Below are 27,612 nucleotides of genomic sequence, written 5' to 3'. Positions count from 1 at the left end.
AGAATGATGGCACGTCCTGGACTGGTTGTTTTCACTTTTCTTGACCATTAATTCTTATTTAAATAGAAATAGTTAAGAGTAAAAGCTTTCCGGAGAGTGGCGTATTGAGAAAATTTCACAGCTGTAGTTTTAATTATATTGCGTCGTTTTAACGTCTTCTCAAGTAGTTTCTTCACCAAACATGGTTTTATTGTAGTTCCCGTCCACGTCACTTAACAGTTTCATTGATGCGTTTTCATTCAAGTATCTTATTTCCTTTCCCATTCGCTAAGAATTTTTTTCACAGTTGTCGCGTCCGAGCATTTGATTTATGCAGTTTTTACGTGTTTTTACTATAGTTTCACAATTCGCATTGCAAGCCATGCCGTATTGACGCCCCATTGTGCTCGCTAAATGTATCATATTCAATAGTGTGTGTACGTTTTGTAATGTTACGAGTATGTTTCTAAAGTATAACATGTTGCTTAACACGCGCAAGGTTTGTTTCCCAACTGACAGTTTAATTCTCATCGGTATCTGCTAATATTTTTTGTTTCCTATAGGTACAATCGTTGCTGGTGCACGCATTCGTATTTTGCGTGCAGCAATTAGCCTACTGTGTTAGCAGAAATATTTTTAAATACTGTTTATATGCAGATGGAGCGTCTAAATGATCGAGATAATTTCGGCAGATGTACTCTGTCGGTTTTAGTTAGCACATGTGCAATACGTAAATAAATGCGATACGCAGTTTCATCCTTTCTTAAGTCCAAGTACTAGTACCTACAGATAGATATAACAACAATAATATAATCCTTCCTATTTAGATTGTTCTGTAATTAGTGGGTTATAACAGTTATCAATGTAGGTCATCTATGTTTTACGTTAATAACAATAGACTGAGAAACTCGCAATTGAATATGCTTGAAACAAAATATGTTCTCAGCTTCTGAATTCAGAATGCATTCTAGACCACTCTGAAAGCTAACAGCTGGTCAGTATTTTTAACTTTCGCCTTTTCTGAAGTGGATACTAATACTTTTGATTACGCTTCCTTACATATTACTTAAACCAGTACATTGAAGGCTTTGCAGCCCATTTGATTACATCACCAAGAAATAAATACAAGAAACCCAACCTCTAACGCATCGATTTAAATAAATGTAAATCGAGATTCGGAAACCGTACTTGTTGTGCAAGAATCGATTCCTAGTCACAAGGAAGGAAACCCTATAGCTTGCTTCCGTGCCTACCTCACTATTTAGGATTCTCTTCTGTAATGTTACACCGCTCGATAACACACTCAGTTGTTACGCGACCGTCTGGACACGAGACACATCGTGACTCAGGTTTCAAGCTAAGTCTGAATTCTGAACAAACTTTGTCACCAGATGTTACTAATTTAAAAATAATTTTAGCATTTGTTACCCATAACCATATTCTGTAAAATACGTGTGCAATTTTCTGTAATACCTATAATTATGGAAGTTTGTATGCATTTCGTTCTATATGCAAAGATTGAATTTTAAAATTATACAACAAGTTACATATTTCACTGGCTGTTTGGTAACATCGTAAATAAGGATTATTCTTGTTTCTTGCTCTGTTTTAAAGAGATTATCTCGAATGCAACCTTTCAAAAGTGGGTTTACAGATTTAAGTACGTTACATTAGTACAAGGCTGTACGTTCCACTCATTGAAGACATTCTGTTATCATTAAATTAAATTCAAGGATCTTTCATAACGTCATTAAACTTATTTACCGGCAAACTACTGCAGGTATGTTCGTAAAGGTCAAATTGTCTAACCACCGTTCCCAATATTTTATCTATTCGTCCATTTACTTGCTAGAGATAGAATGTTGACATTAGCCTAATAGCCCCATACAAGTAATGTCAAATACAATCCCTAGTAAACACAAAATACAGAAGAATATTGGTAAGGACCGTTAATAGAGTCGTCTACTTATCTCTGACATTGAAGCTACAATTACGCAAAGGCATCGCTCATTCAGTCTCTATGGCGTTCACAAAAAGTCGCCCACCTCCCATAGATACCGGTTGTGATTACACTGGAATGTTGTTGTGTGTGTAATGTTAGCATTTAGGTAATTATTCTATGAGCTGCCGATAGCCTTGCTACTGATTGATATTCTACCTATACATAAATACATTGTCACTAGCCCCGTTTGACCGATTCTTGCTCAGAAACAAAATGCATAAAACCTGATAATTACTCAGCTGCATCTGTTTAGACTGGAAGTTGAGCTTCATAGTTGGGAAAAGGCTAGGCCGATAATGACGCCTTTTTGTTTTTATCATCACATGAATAATATAGTGTTTTATTGGTAGGCAATAGTAGGTAAACGTACATCATCCTCTTATAAATCTAAAAATAATGCGTCTGACTGTACTGAATTAGGTTTTGATAAATAATATTGCACACAATAATCATTTTCCTGTTTTTCCAATGGCGAGTGTTTTGTACCTATGCTGTTCTCATTTTACCTGTACCTGTTAGAATTAACTTTATAGCTAAAAAGCGTTACGTTGTCCATTATTGTTTAAGATAACTTAGTATTTTTTTCTGGACTTATTTGCATGACCGATTTTTCTGATCATAAACATCTATAACATTATGTCACATCATTTTATGCATTTTAAAAGTAGGTGTAGACGACTTTTGTCGGTAAGCTTAGACTTAATAGCGCTTTGGAGAAAACATTAATTGAAACAATCTCAATTCAAGCCACAATTTAATTATCTAACAACAAGATTTTAATTTACATAATCATGCGGTAACGAGATAGGTAATCGTAATTGACATGGTTTGAACTATACACAATAGGAGGTTTTATAAGTAAGCAACACTGTGGTGTGGTTGGGTAAATTCACAAACTTAATGTTCAACTTAATATTGACAACCGAGCAGATTTTGAACGACCTAAGTTTAAACATCAACTCCTGATCACGCAATGCAGTAAAAAAACAATTGATTGACGTTCGAATTATCCAATAGCTATTTGTCAAAAGGAATGAAGTCGAAATAAAGCAGTTTTTAACACATGAAGCAAAGGCAACTGACCCAAATTCCTTCGTAATTGGATGTATAGGAGCGTGCGGGCAAGCACGAACCGATAGCAGTATTATTGTCATTAAGTATTTATTTGTGTTTTTACCATAGATGTAATATAATAAACAAGATTGCGCACGCTCAAAATACATATTTACGAAAATGAACTCTATTCCAACGCAATAAGGTACTAAATTTGTTGCATAATACACAGAGGCAAATCCGAGCCGAGAGGGATAGTTAGAACGGAGGCTGTTTGTCTCTTTCTAACACCTTGCCAGCATAAAAAAATGTTGTGGTCAACAGTTTTGTCTTCCCAAAAAAACAATTGAATCACATATATTTTTATCTTATTTTAACAATTGTAAGTCAACAAATTAATAAAAATCGCATTAATTTATTATACGAATAAATTATTTATATAAATTATTATTCTTAAAACATAAACAACATATTTTTTTTTTCTAGCGGTAACCCTGAACATTCTTGGCGCGTAATCAGCATTTAAAATTTTGTTTATTATTTTTTGTATTAAATCAATTTAAACTATTTAAATGGTGAAAAAGTGTTGTGTTTATACTTGTAAAAGTGAATCCTATGGTGGTTGCAATATATCGTTCCACAGGTTAGCTAATAATAACATTTTCGTAAACCAAACAACTAGGGTGCCCATGAATTCTTGTAATGAGTGAAAATATGGGTGATGGATTTTAAAACTGTTGTACTATTGTTATAGCTTCCCAAAAAATGAAGAAAGGCGATATAAATGGCTCAGCAGTCTATATATGAAGTAGAAATACAAAAAAAAAAGTCTTCACTTCGAATCTTCCTGCTTTTATACTGCTAATTCCCGCTAATTATTAAAAGCCTTTATAAGTATCTTATGGTCACAAACTGCGTAAGTTAAAACTTCAATACCAATCTGCGTTTAATAATCTTAGCAAAATTCGCATTTGTCTCACATAGCTTAATCTCATAGTCACCCTACTAGAAAGGGACAGACAGCCTCCGTACTAACTGTTTCACTCGGCTCGTTTTTTGGGTTTATATGCGCAGTCCTGTTTACTAATATTATGTCTATGGTTTTTACTGCCAGCACCTAGTGACGTGACCAAGGTCGAAGCAAAAAGGTTTTGTGGTAATCCTTTTTGTATGAAGCCAGTTAAGGCGGCGGGAATTACCTATTGTCTATGGATTGATGGATGATGGTGTCCTTTTATTTGGTGTGTGCATTTACTTGATGTGGGAGAAGGATAGCTTTCTCTGTCTGTCTCTACGTTAGCTTTTTATGAAGATCCTGTATTGCAATCATAAATAAATAAGTAGTAAGTGCTTATAGAGAAGTTAATTTGATTTGAGTTTTCTTAATTTCCTCACAAATCTACCGTTATTAGGCATAAGAAATTGAGGTCCAAAAACTAGGTAAGCTATGAAAACTGTGCTACACGCTACTTTACACGTCTACACGCTAGAGGTGATTAAACTTCGAGCAGTAATTGACCCCTATTCAATTTCAAAAGGCTTGTGTTTAAACACCACCCAAAAAGTACCTATTTTAGTTACCAAAATGGATAAATGGTCACCAAATAACGTTTCCAAAAATAATATTAGGTAAAACCATTTTTTCGTATTATTGACTACTAAAAAAATAAATGGACGCCTTTAAAATACACTTTAGACCAAATATTATATATTGTCACTACTTAGATGTTACCAATTATGTAATACCATGACTCCTAATTTGGTCATTTTTGTTAGACTAAAAAAGCTAACGATCGCTAGAATATTTCCCAAATACCAATTAATATACTGGGGTTCCCAAACGTACGTCGCTTATTTATTGTTATATGAATTTGTGTGTAACTCAGTAGTAAAATGTAAGCACGAAACATGCAGCAAGCATGGCTTCTGTCACGGCTCCGGCACTGCGGGGCTCCGGCGGTCCCATGCGAGCTTATCGTCGCAGATGGTTTTCACGCTCACCACCGCAGCTTCGGCTTGCTGGCCGGCTCTGCCGGCCAGCCTCAGCCGCGGCGGCGAGCCTTAAAAACTACCTGCGCCTCAGCTCGCAGGCCGCCTCGCCCCTCTGCGCCTACGCGGATTTGAATTGCACTCTAGGGGTAGGGCAGACAAGACTACGTGGAGTCGGTTTTGTAGCGATTCGTTTTCGTCACTAACTTTGATTTTGGTAGTAATATTATTCTTTTAGTTGGATAGAATTTGGTGACCATTAATCCATTTTGGAAACCAAAAATAATATTTGTGCGAGATTTGCGATTTTTCTGATGTTATTTTATTTTTTTTGGATCATAATATTATATACTTTAGTGCCCTTTTAATAATGTCAATTTATTTTTTTTGGAGTTGTTTATTTTATTTGGTGCCTCAGCTTAGAGTCTTAAAAATATTTTTGGTGATCGCCTAAATTATACCCATTTCAAAATATTGAAAGAATTGAAACTGTTTTAGAGCTTTCCATCTTTACAGTTTACACTTCATCACCACAAACTTCAAATCAAGTAGTCCGGTACCACAAAGGCTTTTATCCAGGTAGACTCTCTCGAGTTCCGTCCGCTTCACCCAATTCCAGCATGTCATGTCATTTGCCGCCGCACCATCAGGCACTCCGTCCGTCAGTCACAACCGGTGAGCGCGCCGTGACGCACGTGTGCTCTCCGACGCCATCTTGAACGCTCCGATACCTCCCGCAGAGAAAACGTATATAAACTGCTAATAATAACGTCATTCATCATGGATAAGTTGATGAGTCGCGATTTGTGACGCAAATTAATTCTATTACAGTGCTTTGTGGTGATCTGTGTCTGTGATGTGCTTGCTTGGATTTGCCAAACATTGGATGGAGGTAAACTTTACTTAAATAAACTTAATAGAAAGTAAATTAATGTCTTGTTGTTTGAATAAGAGCCTGTTATCGGTATCCGGCTCTTGAATGCCAACGATAGATAGACAATAATCGAATTTTAATTATTGATTTTGCGCGCAATCGTTTTGTGTGCGATTTTTGATTGATAGGTTTCTAATAATGGTCACTGTTATGTCATAATAAATTTGATAAAGACTACTGGAACCGAATGAATATAATATACAACAATAACAATAAAAAATATTCCGATTTAAGATACTTTATTAACTTAATGTTCCGCTTTATTTTTTTTAAATAAGTCAGACAGCTAAATTCTATTGGAAGCAACAATTCCATGTAATTTGACATCTCATCAATATTCCACGAAGAAAGAGCAAAATTGAGGAATAGCCCACTTTTTGTAAGAAATCCCAAATAAAGGGGACGCCCAGACTCCAAGCTGCTACTTAGAAATACCAAAACAATGTCTGGACAAACCCAAAAATGCTCGATCCGGGAGTCGACCCTAGTACTAATAATATGATAAAACCAGATAAAATTTTAACAGGGTCATCGTTGATCATTATTTAATCATCTTACGCAGAACTTTATAATAACATCATCCGATGTGGTTTAACGCACCTCTTCAATTTTAAACTAACTTCAGAGTCTGTACAAGAGAACGATGTAATTGCAACATACATATCATACATTACTGCTCTATAATTGGCAGTTGCGGAAACACAGCCTCAATAAGCGTAATAGCAGAGATCAAAAGCAATCACAGCAATAACGATACATCGAATACAAGACAACTCACAACGGGACATATCAAATCGACTACGTGAGTTGATTTATAGTCCAATAAATCGACTAGGTTCTCGATTACAACGAATCAGTTACCTAACCATGGAAAGCGATCAAATTCTCGAGTAACGTATCATTCGTTTGTCTACAGCAGTGAAAGTAATCATATCATTGCAATGTCGGCCGAATTCAGTTAAATTGCTATTTAACGTTCATGTAATTCGGACGTTTAAGTCTAAGTGTAACGGAACGTGAGATAACTGTTGTAACGAGACAGTTATTATGTAGTTGCTGGTCTTTTTCCAGCAATTACACAAAGTTGATGTTTTTTATTGCTCATGGTTGTTTTTTATTGGTTTAGTTCGTTACTTATCTATGTAATAAGATAAAAACATGATGCTTTTTTTTCTGTGGAATTCGTGACGAGGAGTGTAACTGTCGCTTCCAGAAAAGTAGGTTCCTAAAAAAATTGCATCTAGGACCTTTTCGACTTTTAAGGATGTGCAAAGATCCATATGGGAGAAAATCAAAGATGTTTAACTGAAGCCCAACTAAGCCGTAATTATCGGAACGATTTCCAAAATATTTGTACATTTTTCAAAATGTATGCACGCAACCGTTGCCCATTTTATCACCACGTGGTAATTACGAAACAAACAAATGACTGTCTGCATATCGATTCTGCAATTCTGGAATTTCAAAGTCGAACGCATTCGATTAGCAAAATGTCAAATTGGACCGGTTGCAAAGTTTTTTTTTTTTAAGTTTCGAATCAGTTGCAATGATTGCAATTCATTGAGAACCTATGGAAGTTAAATGTGGCAGTACTGGATCCAATGAAATCGTTAATCTTTCCGCAACACTGCACACAAGTTGCGTGACTTGTTTTTGCATATGCTTTTACATTCCGCTGATCGTAATCGTCTTTTTCTTATATTGGCAAATGGTTTTCCTCTTACTCTGCGCTCATTAATTAATTAAAATTTACATGAATAACACAGGAAAATTTAATGATCAAGGAAATTTTTATGAGTGTAAGAATTTTCCTAACCTTTTGAATTTGGTCTCATGTGGTTTGTTCCACGTCCGATTTACTTACTCACTTAACCTTTATTTTATGGCCAGAACAGGAACTACATAATAATATTTGTATTAACAACTTCGGCCTCCTTTTTAAAATATCTGTAAAAGGAAATATTAGTCTCTTCCGTTACATTTCGAGTATACAAGATCTAAGAACTGAATCGGCAACCAAAACAACATTTCTCTATAACGGATTTTATGTTTATCTTATGCATCATAAATTACCATACAGACGCATGCATGAATATTAAGTAATAGATTGATGAAAAAATTGCAGAATACGGCCCGGCCATCGACCACATAAACATTTATAGCCACCTTGAAGAAAAAGAAACAGAAAGCGGTATTGAATATAAGAACTTACAGAGTAAAATTACATTTGGATGGAAACTCTTGCAAGTTATTGAAGTTCTTTTGAAAGCGATAGCAAAGTACGCAACGTCGGAACAAGACTAATAAATAAATGTGTAATTGAGAATAATTGCGGCTATTTCCAGTATAAAAATAATAAAGTTAAAGTTGGAGGAGCACATGTGTATGCTACGTCAAATATTAAGGTCGGCCAGTCACGCGCGAGCGGATGCCTGCAATTATTACTAACTTCACATGACGTCGGTGAAGTAATGCACTTGTAACATACGCAACTATAATAGCTATTTAAATCACAAATACTTGTAGTTTTCTTGTTTACACTATTTGTAGATAATATGCAGAACAAGACAGCCGCAACTGACGTTATGCATGAAGCTATTTCACGCAATGTAAGAAATAAAAATAATGTTCTGCAAATTAAAGTTATTACAATACAACCACATCAAATTTTAGAAATAAAGGATTAACTCAATGAAGCAACAACACAACAAAATCTAATAGATATTAGCTTCGCCTTTGTCCAAATTTCCCCACAGCTTAACCAACATCTACACAAACGCCGTAAATTTCGTCTGACACGGTATCCATTGCATTGTTTCATTTAACAATACACTCATTGTATTAATACACGTCCGGCTATGTATGCAACCTTGGCTATGGGAACTGTTCCTCAATTCATATTTGTTCCTTTATCACCCTTTCCTTTGAACTAATTAGGAAACTCGCTATGGCCTACGTTAATCTTTTTGTAATATGGTTTCGGATTAATACTATCTATATTTTGTTTCCAAGAAGTTATTTAGACTAGATTTATATTTATAGTTGTTTCGAATCATTTTATAGTTTTCTCATTCACTACCACTTCTGTGCTATCATCTCTTTAATCACATTTGTTATTAATAATAATGACTAATTCAGTAGCCTGTGTGTCATTGATAACGTTTTGTTCAAGACCGGTCTAGTTAAATCTTAAACGAGTGAAAGTCACTATCGTTATTACTCATATTGTAGTCTCATAGTTGACGAAGAGTAATATCTTCTACAAGTGTGCTACAACTTGAATACAATGCGCTCTAGCGTTCATAAATAGTATCGATTCATTGTTTGCATAATTGATTGATTATTCATTTGATTGATTTGATAAGCTCTAATTGTATCTATGATATGTATGATATGATATTTGAGCGTCACATCAAAACATACGTTCTATAGATTGTGAATGGTACATTTTCCCATTTTCTCCCACGTTTCTCAATGTCCCATTAATATTGTTATTGTTCTAGATAGTCTTATCTAGCTATATTAATTGATTTCCATAACTAAATTAATTTACATTTCTATGATATCATTTCAAGTTATGGATGACTCAGATTTGTTATCTTCTTACTATTTATCCGTTGTAGAGTTAAAGCTATCTTTTTGTCATCGGTTATTTTGGTAAAGGTATTATCTTCACCAACGCAGTCGCATGTTGCACTGTCTTCATCCAGAGAATTCTCACGATTCGTCTTAGAGTCTACCCACACCAACTTTCCGGTTTTCGTTGTTTACGATCCCAATTCATGTATCAACGAACTTCTCGCCCACTATAATTAAGTTATGCAATTTTAAAGACAATAAGTCTTACCTCAATACTCGAGCAAAATCGTCATAAAACCTCAAAATTATCTAGACCGCAGTTACCTTTATGATTTTATAACACTACTGAAGAAAGTGATATTATTCCATTGTATAATAAAATATGTGAGAACTCGATAAGTTCCCATGTCCGTTTCGCACTTTTACTGTAAAATCAATTAAGTATGTCATTAATTATCGATTAGTGATAATAAATGCAACTTGGAGTTGTAATTTAGTAACAAATAATAGTTTTTAACGTCTTTGGTAATGTTATATAGTGTGGTGTAATATTGTTCATTCCCGTTATTTCGTTGAATCCATTACTTTTCCCTGGTTCTTATCCACCTTGATAGCAATGTCCACCTCTGTAGTCATTAATCACTTATTTGTCTTTGTTTCATTTTAATTCTTCTTTACTGACCCTTGATTAATGCTCAATCCTTCTCCATGTGAGAGGAGGCCTGTGCCCAGCAGTGGGACGATAAAAAGGCTGTAACACACAACACTGACCTTTATGTACCTATATGTAAGCATGTAGTTCTACCATCCATTTCAAGCTTACCTATGAATGTTTTCACGAATTTTCCGACCTCCAAGTCTAGTACGTGTACTTATCTATAATTTGAATGTAAAACAATATCTCTGTAAGTAAACTTCCTGTCATTGTGTGACTACCGTCCGTAGGGAGCCTTACAGGGAACAATAGGTGTTATTAATTAACACATGTGTGATCGTGTGTCTGTCTGTATTAGAAAGAAAACTACATGTCGGCACCGTTGATGTATAGAAATCGCTAATCTATGGTTATCAAGTATCATTAAACAATATTTTAAATACAATTGTCTGTGTCTATAGTTGCTCTCTTCCAATGAGGGCTACCGCGTATGAAATCGCCGCTAGAGGCGCTTGTGTAGCGTGAGGTCTTCGAAACGTCAAATGCCACTGTTTGTTTACGCGCGAGGATTTATATTTCTAATTAAATTAATATTATGAATATTTAACAATACTTTAGATTAATTATGGCAAATACAGATCAGGGTTCTATAAATGTCACTGCATTGACACTCTTTAATCTTTCGGAAACTTATGTGTACATTTCTTTTTCGAGCAAAACGGCACTGCGCAACACTGTGGCATCGCCAATACGTTCACACTATAGTTCTATTGTATTACATATGATCTAATATAATCATCTAATGTAGATTTAAGTTTTAGCGCTCATAATACGAACTTTGATTGCCATAGTTTTAGACCTCACGCTACAGTTGCGCCATCTGGTGAAACAAAAAACGGTAGCCCCCATTGTCTTTTCACATCCATTGCCTTCCTTTAAATCCTTAACAACTCTTTGATCTCTTAACGTCATAGAGCCATACTTACAATTTTAATAAAAGTATGATTTAATAATGTATTCCTAGCATTCGTATTTGTAATTCCTTCCCTTCACCAACGTAGGTATTTTATTATTATTGCGGGAATGTTTTCAATACCTCAAGTCGTCCCTTTATTATGCATTATGTCAACAATTTTTAATAACTTTTCCTACGATCAATATGACTTTTCATAAGAACCTGCTCTTTACTTATTCAGCCCTCCAATTCAACGCAACGTATAAAAGTGTAAAAGACTACTGCTACGCATATTTTAGGTCTAGTCAAGTGGCAAATTTACAGTGCCCACTTACCTACATAGCAAAGTTCAAAGGAAGCACGTTATTACCTACAGTAGGTACAGTGCTCGCTCAAGTGCTAACTGCTAGTACTAGTGGAACCGGAATGCACGTGTTCTATCCATATTTAATCCATGAATACCTGACAGTCTGTCAAAACTCCATTGTTAGATAACATTCGGAAAGTTTCCTAAATGGATGCCAAAATTAGGACAACACGTTAACCTAGATTGTTTATGAATGTATATGTTTTGTAGAAAATCTGCAAACACAGCAGTTAAACGAACATAACAGTTCAGTGTTTGAAATATCTAAAGTTTAAAATTAAATCTAATTGGCTCCCATATTCTATCAGACGATCAATTATGCAAAATCCCATTTGAATATCATACTACCACATCTCAAACGAATGTCATGTCACTAAAGTGAAAGTCAAATGCATAAAATATTGTTCGACTGGCGTATTTACATATCTGCCCATTTCCACTGGCTCCCAGCCCTTTGTCTAACAATAAGAGTCTCGGAAGATTGGATAACTCAAACTATTCGTATTATGACGAAAATTATACTTTTTGTTATGTGTCATTGTGTGTGGAAGGCATTTTCTGCTTCTTGATGACTTCCCGTCATTCTAAGGTTAGAGTTCAGCGGTCACACCTCTTATATCACAATACCTAATCTAAGTTTTACAACGTGACTAGTTTTCCGTTTACTGTATTATCATGTAAGATGAGCACACGCATACCATTTAGAAATAGCATAAAACCGACTAACGGCCAGTTTTTTCATCAAAAGTTAAAGTTAAAGTAATGTCTAAAGTTAAAGTAACGGTCAAATTCGTTTTTTCAAGGCTAAAGTGACAGCAAAATTCATAGAAAAATTGAATTTAACCGTTACTTTAACTTTAGTCATTACTTTGACTTTTACTTTGGAATTAACTTTTGATGAAGAAACTGGCTGTTAGTAATTAAATACCAGCCAAAAAAGTACTCATCCGTAAACCCGATGAATCGATTCCAAATCTTAACTGTACTCTCGTGGATAGCGAGTGCTTGCGATGCAGCACACACGCCGTTACTGACAGTTACTCAAACTGGGCAGTGGGCTCATCAGTCACACCTCGTGCCAACACTCGACCTTCGAGAGCCACTACACATTGCCAATAGGTGATACAATGGTCACTTACGAATTCCCTTGCATGCCAAGGTAAGAGTTTTAAGGTTTTACGCCTCCACACATTCTTAGTGACCCTAAAATAAAATTTACGGATGCCACTAAAAGTAATCCTCTAAAATAAAAGTTAAAGTTTTACTCGTTCATTGTTAGTAACAAGACCATTACCATAAAGGCGATTAGTTAATTGCATTACCCTAATTAGCTAATCTTCTCTGGGAAATACCGTAAACACCAACTCCGAAATACACGCGATAGTTAGTTGGTATTCGAAATCCAAGAAGGGCTCTTAGTTAAGCAGGTAAATTACTAAGAAGTCAATATTTAGTTTGCGATTAGTTTTCGTGGTTCTCCGTATTGATCGATTGGCTCTGTATTGTGCGGGGCACGCTTGTAGGATTATTTTCTGTTTTAGAATTAATTGGATTTAACGTATTAGCCAATTTTTCTTTAAAAGCAAGATTTTATTTGATGTTTAAGGATCTTAATGAACTTTATGAAAGTTGAAAATAAATGGCAAATCTACACAAAGTCTGACTTTAAAAGGTCGTTACGATAATACTTCGAGAGAAAAGTGACCAATTTCTTCAACTACATCATTTCTAGTTTCGCGAATTCCCAGCATTCTCTCAAGTTGTCCGCCTGCCTGTTAGTCACGCGATGCAGACAATTAGCCTGATTCGAAAACCGTTTTCTAAATAAACACAGCCATTAGATAACTATAGTGTTACACTATGGTGTCAAACGTGTTCTGTTTGCTATGATTTCCATCACGTATTGTGGGACTTTCTAAGAGGTGCGCGGGCGCAAGTAAATTGTAAACTCTGAAGCCGTGGCACGCGCCATTGTGTAACGGTTAGCGAAGATTGATCGCATTATGGATTTGTTAAAGACTTCCCGGTCGTTATGTGGAGTGATGTCGATATCTTATTTGTGAAATGGACTTACCCGTCATTAGGTGTCAGGGATTTGCAACGCAGAATACATATGATGTGTTTTTCCAAGCTATTCTTTTGTTTAACGATCTAGTTTGCGTCGTCGTTGTCTGTATGAAATCGCATTAGAAATCTAATCTCATCCTTGCAAGTTACCGCTTGAGTCGTCTCTTCAGAGGGTTGTGTTTATGGGATTAATCAACAAAACTGGTAATTTTAGAGTAATATACGGAAATGCTGTGCTGTAGCAAAAAAATATATGGATAATTATTTTCGCAGTAAAAGGTAAAAGGCTCATCTTTTTATTTCCCGATTGCCAGTGTTAAATAATAATTGGAAAGAAATGAGTATATAACACAATAGTATTATTGATTACTTGTTACCACATCTGCACATCCAGTCACTTCCCTGAGAGCAATCATGTTCATTGTTTATTTCACTTCACTATGAAACTTCTAGAAACTACAGAATACCTAATACCTAGTAGTAGCCAGGTACTTTTGCATACACTGTTGAGAACAACATCAATTCCATATATGTATATTATTTTGATATGAAAATCCTTCTACGTTCGGAAATAAATGTACCATGGTATGTAACATGGCGGTCACTCGGGTATGTAATTTTCCGCACAGAAAATTATTTATGAACGCTACGTATTACCTGGTATTTCTATTATAACAATTACATAATTTAATGGTTCTATTTTTAACATAATTAATGGTTGTTATTTATGAATAATATATGTTATTAGTTGAAATACCAGCCCACGGAGTTGCGTAACGCCGTTCATCTCACTTTTACCTAAGCTAGGTCTGAAACTAGTTCTCTGGTATTTAGCGATTCTGCATGCACGTTCGCAAATTGTTGCTAAATTTACTCAATAACTTAAACAATTCACGATCCAAATTAGCCTTTGAATTTGCGTCATTACATGAATAACGTGTTTAATTGAGATTCTGTAATTTGGTCAGGATTTTTGTACCATCTTTGTTTTCATGTGCTAAAGCTAGTGGGAATGGATGAATTTAATTTTTGTCATTAAATCTTCTGGTTTTTCTATGTCGTTCATCAATTTAAATAAAATAATACATAAATTGTCGTAAAACTAAGATGCAACATTCATACCATATCTACTACTTAGTCGTTTCTCCTGTGTCCCCGGGGGAACTCCAGTCGTTCGGATTTATAAAAGTATGCTAAGTACTCCAAATTAGATCAGCTGCTAGAGCGAGACCGAGGAACAAATATCCAATCGCAATAATAAACTTTCACCTTTCAGCAAGATTTTGTAGTATTTGCAGTACGTACGTCGCGTCGTGCAACCACTAGACGAAACCTAGCTGAGATATTATCCAAGTAAACAAAGCAAATTGTCTTATAAATCGTGTGTGATCTGTGGCGCGTGCGCAGTTCCCACGCGGTGAAAGCACTGCCCTTTTACGTGACCCCATACTCGTTACACTCCTAGAATAGCTCCCTTCTAGCTAGAAGTAGAAAACAATGATGTAGGTAATGATATTGTAAAAGTTATGGTCGAAAATACGGAAATTCCGGTTCTACAAAAGAAGATAAATGGGAGTCGAAGAGAAGGATAAGCGCCTTCCACCTTTCTATCAGAGGATATCATCATCAACTTTGATTATTATCCACGATGCCACGAACGGACAATACATTTTATACCACAGACCTCCATACTAGATCCCTTTGACTCTTATTTTTAATTTTGTTCCACTACGTGCCTTTGTTTATATATTATGTACTTATTTAGTTAGTTCGATAACACATTATCTTCACCATGCCCACTTACATGGTGAGCAAAGAATGCCGCCTAAATACATGTACATATAGCCAACTGTCGTCCTTATTGTCCGGCACGCCACGCCATTGTAATGCAAACAGCCATGAAATTGCAGCCAGTAATAATATTAGCGTGTTCCAAGTGTAAGGAGGTTTGTGCCATGTCATGAACCTCTGTGAAGACTATTCATTTGTTTGCAAGCGGGAGAAGATAACTGGTTTGCTTTCAGTGTTACGGAATTTGTATCATAATGACTATATTGCACATAACAAAGTATCCTTAGTATGGGATTAATAGAGACTTGCTCCCTGCCATACCTACGTTATGCCATTTTTGCTAATAAGAACTGAAGTGTGATGTCTTTTGCAATTATTGTAATTTTAGTATTGTGCCATTTTTTTAAACTGCGTGTTTTCAATTAATTAATTTAGCTTTTTCCTACATTAGGACATATGTATTTTTTGCCACTGCAACTGATTAGTTTGAACCATTGAATGCAAAATAGATACATATTTCATTATTTATATCAGTAACACAATCTCGTGGGACACTTATGGCAGTAATAGGCTATTCTACTCGCCGCGGAAAACTGTACAAACACGCGTAATGACAATAGAAACTCGAACAATCACCTTGCAACCGGCCTTTGTGAACTACATCGATAAAACTAAACCAGGTTTATATTTCAGTCATTAATTTAACACTCCAAAATCGTGACATAATCTGTATCAATTGTTTGGCTGTTACAATTTTTGGCAATCTAACCTCCATCATGCTTACGAGTAAACCTGTACTTCCTGCATCAGAGTCTTTGTGAAAATGTTGTATGTAATCAATTTGTTTTATTTGTTTCAGATGGCGTAGTAAAGCAGCGACAGATATCCCTCACAAATGTTAATAAGCCTGATGGAAGGCGACACGATAACCACGAACACTCTCATATCATCCATAAAAAAATTCAACAGCGACGGCAGGCAACACGGCACTATAAAAGCTCTATTGAAGAACTTCATATTACCAGAAACAGAAATGGCTATAAAAGAAACTCAAAACAATGGCAATAAATATATATACTCAATACCTGCTAAACCGCCTTTACCCACAATGACGGATCGAATGAAATCAATAAATGACGCAAAACAGGCATTCTTAAATTCCACGGTCAGCTCCCCTGCACCTGTCACTTATCAAACAGAGAAGGATAAACATACAGTCCACTACGCACAAATCGCTATAACAACAGATAGTGAAGACTCCAGGAGCACTGGCGGAGGGCGAGGCATGAAGCATTTGATCGCTACAAATAACAAACAATACAGCATTCCAGTTAATGTATCCCCGAGTATAAGGAAACCAATGGAACCACAACAGAGAAAAGTCAGCTTTAAAATAAAAAATGCCACTACTTCTTATAAACGACCACCCCTAGCTAAAACGATGACTATAACAAGCAGTAAAGTAGCAGAACTAACAAAAAAATTCAACAACTTAGAATCGGAGTCACATACATCATTCAAACAATCGAAACTTGCAAAAACTTTAGAGGAATTACAATCGGCATCACGATGTTCAGCCAGTAACAGCTCCACACCGTCGTCAACACTCAGCTCAAGTCCAAACATTAAAATTGTACTGCGACACAGGCGAGGTTCCAAAAAGCGCAACAACAGAAAACGATGTTCAAGTATGGAATCAGTCGACGATTTACTAATTGCAGACAGTTCAAACAAGATTCGCATTATACGGTCCAAATCCGATGGTACAAAAATGCCGAAAACTACGAAGAAACGTTTAAAGTATCAAGATTCAAGCGAACAACCGAGTGGATCAGATTCTGTTGATGGTAGTCCGATAAAAGTTAAAGAAGTAGAAGCAAAAAAAGACTCCAAGCCAACAGAAAGTAATGTAGTTAAAAATGTTATTAAGAAATTCGAATGCGAAATTACAGCTCACTCAAATTCCAGCAATACGTTCAAAAGATTACCTGATAAAACTACGAGTACAACACCTGTTAAAGAAAAACCAAAAGTACCTGAAAAGAAATCATCACTAGTGTTAACCAAAAACCTTGTTGTGAAGGATGGCATTCCAAAAATAAAGACGATCAAACCCATTATAAATGAATTAGCCAAGCTAGATAATACAAAGGACCAAAGCCCACAAACTGTTAAGAGGAAAGAACCCCTGTACGACCGAAAAAGGTACAAAACGAACTACATACACTCTGAGAAATTACCTTTAAAAGTCGTTGAAATAATACCAGAAGATATTCACGAAGGCAATGCAGTAACAGTTACAGTTAGTAATGACCAGAAAGAAGAAGTTCCAACAATTAACATCATTACGTCTAATGAAGGAGAAAAAGCATATCAGGATATCAACTCATCAATTACTCCTAACGAATCATTCCTGTGGCGCCGGAAAAGTAGTAGTAGTACTCAAATTTATTCAGATTCTGAAAAATCGGATAACTCATATAGCTTCGTTAGTGTTACTATGAATGGCTCGACGATTAGTTGCTCCGATGAACCACAAGAAACCGCCCCAGAACAATCTCAAGTTGAATCAAATGAAGTTCAAGTGAATGTATCCACTAGTGAACAGAAATTGGAATCCAGTGAGGATTTTGAATGTAATCTCGTTGAAGCTTGCAATAATGAAATTATAATAGGTTTCACGTCTAAGCCCAAACAAGAGGAAGTAGAAGATTATTACGAACCTTTAGAACCAAGAGACAACGAAAACATTGTTGTCATTCCGATTAAAAGTGTAGACAGGACTTCTAAAATTAATTGTCCTTTGCCGGAAATTCCTAAGATTGATAAAAATGTGGACGAAGATGACGCTACGGAAAAAGACAATATTTACCAATGCCTACTAGAAATGAGATCACATCCCGAAGGTGATGAAAGTAGTCTACATAACTATGAGCTTTGCGATAACGAACTTGAAGAGAGAACTCGTGGTGATGGTGACAGTGACGATGGGTATGAATACTGCAAGTCACCTGACAAACCTTACTGCTTAACTTCCAGCTCTGGTATTCAAATAGCCGAAGATTTCCAGCCCTTTGGCAAAAATAACAACAAAAACTACAAGATCTCAAAGTCAGTAAGTGGGACATCTACTGTAAGCTATGAAAAAATTGGGTCAGAAAGAATTTATGAGAAAATTCCTGCTAGGGCAGCAAAGTGTAAGGATAGCAGTCCTACGTATAGTAGCAGAAATTCCTTTATATCTGACTATACCGTGTACAACGAGAGCGAAAACATATATGACACCATAAAGCATGGCGACGCAACATCACTATCGCACTGCTACGAGAGCATACCTAACAGCCCAAGTATGGTAAAACTGCGTAACGATATGAAGAAGGCGGTGTCCAATGTGCAGAAGCGTCTCTCATTTGACACTGTATCGAACATCAGCCAGTCGACGATGTCCAGCGAGCAGAAGACCAACAGCCTGTACGGTCAGAGATCGGTGATCAGCTATAACGGGCAGGAGATCGCGTTCCAAGTACCCAGTAGCGAGACCAGTGTGAGCGATAGGAGCGATCGCAGCGACGACTGGGTCGACGTGTCCGACGAAGAAAAAAATGAACAGAAGATCATTATGTAAGTGTTATTTGATCTTCTAATCGTGTTTGCTCCTAAGCTTTGCGAAGATTTTAAGATAATCTGGAATTCTACGAAATCTTAAGCAAATATAATACCAATATCTACTAATACCATAATCATGGATGTAAATAGTGGAAATATCCATGTACTCGGTCTCGCTATGAATAACAATAGCCAAAGAAGCAAAGCATGTCGAATCATAAATCATAATATTGACAATTGAACAATGTGCGATAACGCCACTAACTTTTTCCATAGAGTTATCATCAAATTATCGTAGCACTTGACCCAATAAAAAAGCTAGTTACCTGTAATATGGGTTTTCAAAGAGTAGTACAAACATTGTTATCGCCTCTTGATATGAAATTGTGTTTGTCGGTGGCTCAGTGAGAAAAACGCAATGGAAACGGGAACACGCATTACTAGTCACAATTTTTTTCTTTTGTGTCTAAAATGGAAATTCTGAATTACAGTGTGCGCGAGAGAAGTCGAGGCAGGAAGAGTCCGATAAGCTGGTCGCAGAAAGTTCGACATCAATGGCAGAAGTCGCCGAAACCAAACGACGTTGATAAAGGTTAGTTACTGTTCATATTCTTCAAACCACAAAAAGTATTTGAATACTCGTAGTGCACCGCGTCTTTTGATTCTCAAAAAAACCCAAGCACTGCGTTTAACTAAATAAAGTACAGCGCCATCTATGAGAATACTTGCGAACGAGCTGTGATGATTGTTGTTTTAGTTCTCATCGATCACCGTAGATGGCGATACCCATAAGGTATATATTATTGCATCAAATAAATAATTTTATTATTAAATATCCTTATTCGTCTCTGCAAAATTAAAATAGCCTTGTTAGTAAATGAAACGGGTATAGTTATAAGTAGTATGAGAGTTTGCAGTGTTTGCGCAAGCGCACGCTTTAGCCGCTGGTTTCGCAAGCCGTGGCGACAGGCGTCCTACGCACGCATTCCGGAGCCTTAACAATGCTTACCTCCGAGTTTGTCATTTCCTTTTTTTGACAGTTCGCTTGGTAGGTAAATATTGGTCAATGTTCTAGCCATTCGCAGATATTTTATGTGCCTGTTGTTTACAACTCAAGGCTAAGATTGCAGTAGTTACTTACATCGAATATCATGTGGTCATACTATTCAAAAATTAAATGTGTCATTTCGATTATTATTCTCAAATTATTCAATAATAAAATACATACTTTCAATATTCTAATTTCTGATTAAACATAACATATACATAACATACATTACTCTTATCTATCTGCTATTTCCGAACCATCTAAAATGAGTATCAAACTTAGTCTAAATTAAATTTTAATAGCACTGAATATGTATATGATTACAAAGGCAAGTGTGGCCCAACATTAGATGCAAGTTCATGAACCGCGGGCGCCGGTGGGCGGCGCTAATCGTTGCCGGATTCCTGCGCGCGCGCCGCCTCTGCCTCATATGTTGTGCTGTGTCGCTTTTTGTCTCGTATAAGGTAAATCCGTTCTAATGATCTGCTAGCTATTTGGAACGAGACTGCAAATATTCAAGGTGAACGTGACATCAGAAGATGTATGACATATTGTAACTAATTGTAAGCGAGTCTTTATGTTAGTAAATCTTTCAGCTTGGGGTCAAATTGTGCCGACATCGCATTAAAATTGAGGTTAACAAGATTCTCTTCTACAACACAGAAATACGAAAAAGCATTTATTGGTAGACTTTTTGATAATATCTTAGAATATGTATGAACGTCCACATGTCGAAAATATTTATATCTTCATGTTATGTATTCACATACTGATCCTTTTAGTACCTTTTTTTTTTAGCGACGTAAAATCATCAAATGACCCCTCCCGCTGTGGGTTAGCAGCGGTGAGGGAGTGTCAGACTCTTACTGACTAAAATCGTCGTGTTCCGTCATAGGCCTTTTATGTACCAGGGCCGCGGTATCTCTTTCGAACAACCCGCAGCCCTCGAACAACCCGCAGCCCATCCTTTTAGTACCTTAAAATCATATAAAGGATCATGTATCAGAACGTATCTACCACCACTATCGGTACAGGTTGCTGACCCAGTAAAAACATATTGATTTTTCCCGTAGCGGCTGAAAGGGTCGATATGATAGCACGCGACCTACATCGATAACTAAGCACAGATACCTACTTATTGCATGGGTACTAAGTTTGCTAAGCTTTAAAAGCTCTTGAATTGATAGAACATTAATAGTAGAGTTCAAAAATAAAATTAATTACATACCTCACCTAACTATGTTCCACAATTTCGGTGGATTTCACAAGCGTTTTTAGTACTTTCTAGAAAAATGCTGATATTTTCTCTCTTTACTTTCTACCTAATTAATTTCTCTATATACCGCAACAGCTGTATAATTTTTCTTAAAGTAAGACTTTTTGCTGTCGAGTCTCATGAACATAATGAAAACATTTACGACAATCACTTTCAGTAAACATAGAAACGCTTTTAATTTCCACGTTCACTTTTATATCTTCCGGTTAGGTTTTAATGCGTAATACCTAACTTCACTATTTCTGTTCGTACATAATGCTATGTTACGTCTGCTGAGTATACTTGATACTTCGAGTCGTATTCATTTACAAACTCTTTTTGAGGGACTCAATACCAAAGCCTTTGTTGTGGTATAAAAAAAATATGTTTTCAAAACAGGTTCGCAAAAAAAGGGAACATGTGTCTGTTCGTAATTTATTTCATTACCTACTCTTTTTTCTTTTTTTTTGGGAAAGCCATTTCAATTTCATCGACGTTTGTTTACGTAATAGGTTATTTGCTATAGTAGAAGCTGTTTTTCTATCGTATATACTAGAAGATGCGGTAAAAAAAGATTTAAAATAAAGTTAGTAAAAGTTAGTTTGAAAAGTAAAAGTAAAGTACCTTTGCTTCAAAATTTCAAAGAACAAGTTTTGCGAATCAACCAAATAATTATTTCTAGATGTTTAAACAATGTTTGTAAAAATCAAAGTTAATCGAACGTTACATCGCATTCGCAAGCTAGTCAAGTCAAGTGCATATTGAAATAGAAAGTTAAGAACCTGTCAAGGTCTATTTATAACGCAGCACAAATAATTATAATAAGAAGGCATACCATGTTGAGATCAATAACATCACTGGTATTTATAGCTAAGCTTTCGAAAGTTCAAGTTGGCAGACAATATTCTGTACCTAGCAAGAAAATAAACCACTCTTCATCCCTTATGAAGAACTTCTTACTACTTTTTCAATCATTTTCACAATCCGCGCATTTGCAGAAATAGAATAGGTACGCCAAATAATAGGTACGCCATTTCATACATAAAGTGAAACAACTAAACTAGACAATCTGTCAACAATAGCAGTAAATACAGCGCCAACACAATGCTTTCAACAAGGCGCTGATAATAAATTATTTATGTGTAATTGTGCAAGTTGACTGAAGTAGACTTCCTCATTGGTCGCCCTTCGACCCGCACGCACAAGCCGTGACCATAAGGCCGAAAGCCATTGTTACAAGCTACAAGACACTTGGCTACTTTATGATCTGACCAGGGTTGGCAATGTATTACTTCTATTCAAATATACATAACAACTCTATCCAGCTTAGCAGCTATTTGTCGGTTTATTTGGGTTAATGAAATTGAACCACCAAGAACATTGAATTCCAGAAAAGATTTTTTTCCAGTAAGGTAAACTGTGCTTCTACCGTTAAATGTTGATTAGCATCTTGAGATGCTAATTTTTTTCCGATTGTTTTATCTGAAAGATAACGTTATTTTTTTTTACGTTCAACCTTTTAAAATAAAACTGTTGAGCCAAATTCAACAATTTTATTGCGAGTACTTTCACTACAAACAGATGTCGCAAACAGCTCTGAATCATTGTTGCCGGTACAAATTGTCACCTGAATTGTGCTATTATCTGGTTTATTATTGAGGTTATGCGTAAACTGCTGACCGCTATTGGTAAGCTCTGGTCATTGCTACCAGTTGTTTAACAATCCTTATGCCTTACATCAGATAATGGCTATATTATAGTCATTGTTCCGCCCAACTCATTGAGGAGCACTGCCTTAGTGGCGAGACCATTGTATAATGAGACCATAAACATTTACGAACAATAAGATCTTGTGCACTGATCCGAATCACTTTAGTCATGTCAGAGACTAATGGCCGATCATGAACGTTACTGTAACTGGCTTCCAGCCTCAAACCTCTTGGTGTATGACAAAAATAACTTTACCAAATCACCATAATCCAAGCTTCGACAATCCATTTAAATGAGATGTTCTTTTTGAAAGCTTCGCTCGTAACTAGTCATTGACATTACTCTCATGAACTCATTCGCTTTCAAGGCCATGAATTGCAAATACTGCAGCAAGTCGTATATCTTTAAAGTGCACTTTAAATACTTTAATATTGCTTGCCGTGACTGAAACAAAGCAATAAACTTGGACCACTGGCTACATGACTGAATGACGACACGCATCAGCAATCGGCGAGGCGTATTGTTGGAAATCTTCGATGATGTCTTAACTCAGTTCTGAAAGAACCTGTTCTATTTTATTTCCAGTTTCTCAACTCTTAAACCCCTATGAACTGAAAGGATGTTAGTCCAAAAATGGAGGTTCAACTTACTGTTACTAGTTTATGCAGCGTTGACATGCAATGCAGTTCTGCTATGAAAGGTCCCATTTCAATTCTGTGAAATTTTTGAAGATGCCTGTAAGATCAAACAGAAAACGATCGGAGCACCAGCAATCATTGCTAAAAATAGTATTGTCACTTTCGTCATATGAACACGAACATGATTCGACATTCTATTATATCGTATCGTAACAGTGTCATCTGCATACATCTCCAAATGTGTGTCTAGGTCATATGCATCGTGATTTGCTTTTTGGGTTTTAACCTTACCCAATTTTTTTCTTCTGTTTCTATGGCTAAAAACCTTGCTTATGTATGTTAATGAAGTACAAGAATTAAGATGATACGTTTAGACACGTGCAATCATGCATGAAACTCCACCTTAGTTAATGTATCCCGTGCATCGTGTGATTCTTCCTGCTCAGCAAGTTCGTGTATCAGCAAGGAACACACATTTGCATCAGCAGCCACGGTCTATTTGCACTGCGATGTACTTTTCTCTACGGAACAAATGTGCTTTTCAACAACTATTTCCTTATGATTTCCGCTTGCTTTCGTAACCCTGTTGAACATAGCAGGCACCTGTGCATTAAATTTATTGAAAAATAATTTTACCAAATGAGTTAAAATACTGCGTTTTTTATAAGGACAGGTGACGTAACCTTTGAAATAAATATGGCGTCGTGTTTATGTACGAAATAAGGTGCCCATGAACATAGGCGCATGTAAGATAAACTCGTATGTTATCAAACAAACCCGTATGACAAAGGAATTTTGCGTCAAGTATTTTCGTTCAATGCATTACAGTCATGGCTTCTCACGTTCGACGTACAGTGCTTATTACTCATCCTTGACCGGAAAGAGAGGTATATTCGTATAGTCATTAGTTACCAGTAGGCTCACCTTCTGACGTGTCAAGTACCAGCTCACTCGAGGAACTGACGAAGAGTCAAACAGCAGCAGACGTCAGTGCGTGAACAGTTTAAATGACTTGCAATCGTCACAGTGACACGCTCACCTCTTATTCCACTCTGTTCAAGTGCCGCCGCCCTATTCAGAACAAATTGAACAGGTAATATCTTTACTTTATATTTTGAATAGATAGAATAGAATTTGCTTCTTGACTCTCATTCGACGCTTAATGTGCCATTATCTCTTTAATTACTTTTAATGCTGCAATTTTAAACGCCAACAACTTTTAAAGTCTATTGTCTAAAATGTGATTTACGGGACAAGTATATACTACGAGTACCAAGAAAATTCTTACAACTTTAGAGAAAAACCTGACAAATGATCATAGCAAATACGCGGGAAATTGTTACTGTCTGTCTAGGAAAACTTCAATTGTTAATATGATGCGGTGCTATAATGTTAGTTAGTTGCGAAACAATGATCAGAAATATAGAGGTGATGAATGATATGCCGAAGAATTACACATTTCGTTAAAATTGCGAAAATCATTTGAAGCCATTACGGCTTTCACTGAACAATTTGGAAAAAATAACAGATAAAGACATAATTGTGAGAATAATTTTGAATGCAGATAACAATGCATCGGTTACATTGCATGAAGCAGTGGTTGTCATTGTGAGGCTCGTGTGTGGTCATCGCAGCTGTTAGCAAAACCGTGTGATCTCCGAATTTACAACATTTACGCGACTCCCACATTTACGCTAGTATGGAGTCCGCAATGGCCCCGAAATTGTGTAAAATAGTGCTACACAATTACTACTTTTCGGTAGTAAAATGTAATTAAAATCCAGCAGACAGAATGTTAAAAAACCTCGCAGCCTCTCGTATATTTTAACACAAGACAACACTATGCAGCTGACTCTTAACACCGGTAGCTTTTATTGGCTAACCACACGGAAAGCTTCATTCGTCACATGCACCTGAACTGAATGCAAGTTTAAGGAAACTGCATGCACAAAATCATCAATTTTGCAACGTAATTGCAAAACGAAGTCAAAATCACCGATGAAGTCGAACGTGGGATCAATTATTTACCTGCTCTACTTGTGGCTACTCCGACGTTATGTCACACATTAGCGAGTGCAATGTTCTAGATTTCTCGCACAATTAGCGACTATTTACCCAGTCTGCCAAGTTTTTCAGACGACCTAAGTTGCCGTGCAGCATTGTTTATCGATATCTCTGTTTCATTATTCGCTGGCAACAATTTGACTTATAGCCTCATTGATAGAGTATTGCCCTAAATTCTCATGGACAGACTCACCGAACCAGTTTTCTAAAATGTTTTGCTGAATCAGTCTGATTCTGATCCTAACTTGCGCAGCCTGTTTAGCTGCCATAATATGAGAAATTTTGAGTTAGCGTTGTTCATAAACTCTGACAGTATTTCTTTGTTTTCTTAAAACCTTATACAGCTACGAGGTTTTCTGTCATATTACAATCTCAACGACCTTCTTGTCGTCATCCGTGCTCTTGTCGACTGCAATGACGTTTGCCTGACTTGTCATTTCTACATAATTTTACCTCGTAAAATATTAGGGGTGTTACTTAAAAGGCGTTTCTGGTACACCTACACGTTTGCTACAGTTGCCACAAAAGGTTCTGGCGTGGGAGAGGGACAGCGGTGGCGCGCGCGCGCGAGTCAGCCCTGCGCCCGCGCTGCCGAACGGACGCGTCACCGGCGCTCCACACTCCGCGATAGTGAAAGTGTTCATTCGTGTTTACGGACTGTTAATATTGTGAATAAATGTTCAGAAACATCTAATGCTGTAAACAACAGAATCAACAACCGTAGTGCTCGACGACTCTCGCTCAGACTGCTGTTTCGTCAACGTATACCTAACATCCGTGTTCGCTTAGCTCAGCCGGCCGGTCTATTTATGCCCGACAAAAAACGTGATAACTCTTGCGAAAACTGACAGCCTATCAAAAGTTAGAACACAAAATAGTACTAACTTACACACTGTTTTAACTTTCTAGTGTTTCGTTTATCGTAAGTTTACACATTATCTTCGGTCACGCTTCGTTCGGCTCCATCAAAGTCAACGTTTAGAGTTACAAGCCGTTGCTTCACACATTTTCATGTATTCCAAACTCTTGTCCACCTTGAAGTGTCGCAACTTGATATTTACTTAGCCTTTCATTAGGCATATAATTAGAATTAGTAATTTTAACGATAAGATATCCTTAATCTTCTGCGAATGTATAAACATGTCGTATTTCTGCAATTCTAATAACTTGCGGCCATAATTCTAAAACAGCTTACGCAACTTCATGTTTATGAGGATCAAAATTTTGAACAATGGCCATCAAAACCATGTATTCTCACGCTTATGTATTATCTACAATCAGATAATCTTAAAATTGAATAAAATATTTCAATGAATGCGGAAGGTGACAAGTATACACCTGAAGCATGCGGCAATACACCAGAAGAGCGCTGAAAGGTCTCTTGATTTGACCAGAGCTTTAATTATGAACACATCAATCAATGAACTAGACATATCATCTTCGTAAGGCTAAAGAATGCATTTATAGAAACTTTGGTATAGAAACGAATTGAACCACAGTAGGCCCGTGAGTGGTGAGCAAGTGTAGACCGCCGACCCGCGTTGTCTGCACCCAGCCGGAACTGTGACAACTGCCGAACGGAATTCCACCAACAAGCGCTACCTTATTTAGTTAATCCACATTCGTAGCATTCCACTGCATTCACCTCTAATATTCGACTGTACTCTACCATTACACGGCGTTAATCGATCTACGTATAACCAGAAACAATTGGTTGGAGCAGAAACAACTATTTAGACACGGTCGTATTTACATTCGCTTTATCGATATTAATGGCAGTAGTCTGAATATCATTGTATATCTTTGTGCATTCTATTGCACAGTCTACTATGGATTGATTTTATTACACAGTTTATTTTCCTTTTCTCATTAATATTCTTGACTCAGAATCTGTTTCAACTGGCTGCGTGCAGCTACAAA

The 27,612-nt window shown here is 36.6% G+C and overlaps 1 protein-coding gene across 10 annotated transcripts in view; it reads left to right on the top strand.

Moving 5' to 3' along the window:
* LOC124631467 (ephexin-1) overlaps positions 1-27,612 on the top strand; it is a 97,092-nt gene that overhangs the window by 38,175 nt on the left and 31,305 nt on the right. For 4 of the 10 annotated variants that reach the window (XM_047165869.1, XM_047165873.1, XM_047165871.1 and 1 more), the window contains exons 3-4: positions 16,231-18,992; positions 19,469-19,569. In XM_047165869.1, the coding sequence (XP_047021825.1) occupies positions 16,267-18,992; positions 19,469-19,569 (2,827 nt within the window). In that variant the 5' untranslated portion in view covers positions 16,231-16,266. Of the gene's footprint in view, positions 1-5,695; positions 5,916-16,230; positions 18,993-19,468; positions 19,570-26,298; positions 26,615-27,612 lie in introns of those variants that run through there. The other 6 variants (XM_047165870.1, XM_047165875.1, XM_047165874.1 and 3 more) reach the window with 6 other exon arrangements.

The sequence above is a fragment of the Helicoverpa zea genome, chromosome 6 (assembly GCF_022581195.2).
Source record: "Helicoverpa zea isolate HzStark_Cry1AcR chromosome 6, ilHelZeax1.1, whole genome shotgun sequence".
In the NCBI taxonomy this organism is placed as follows: Eukaryota; Metazoa; Arthropoda; class Insecta; order Lepidoptera; family Noctuidae; genus Helicoverpa; species Helicoverpa zea.
Note: the sequence above shows the minus strand (reverse complement) of the source record. Positions and strands in the feature narration are given on the sequence as shown.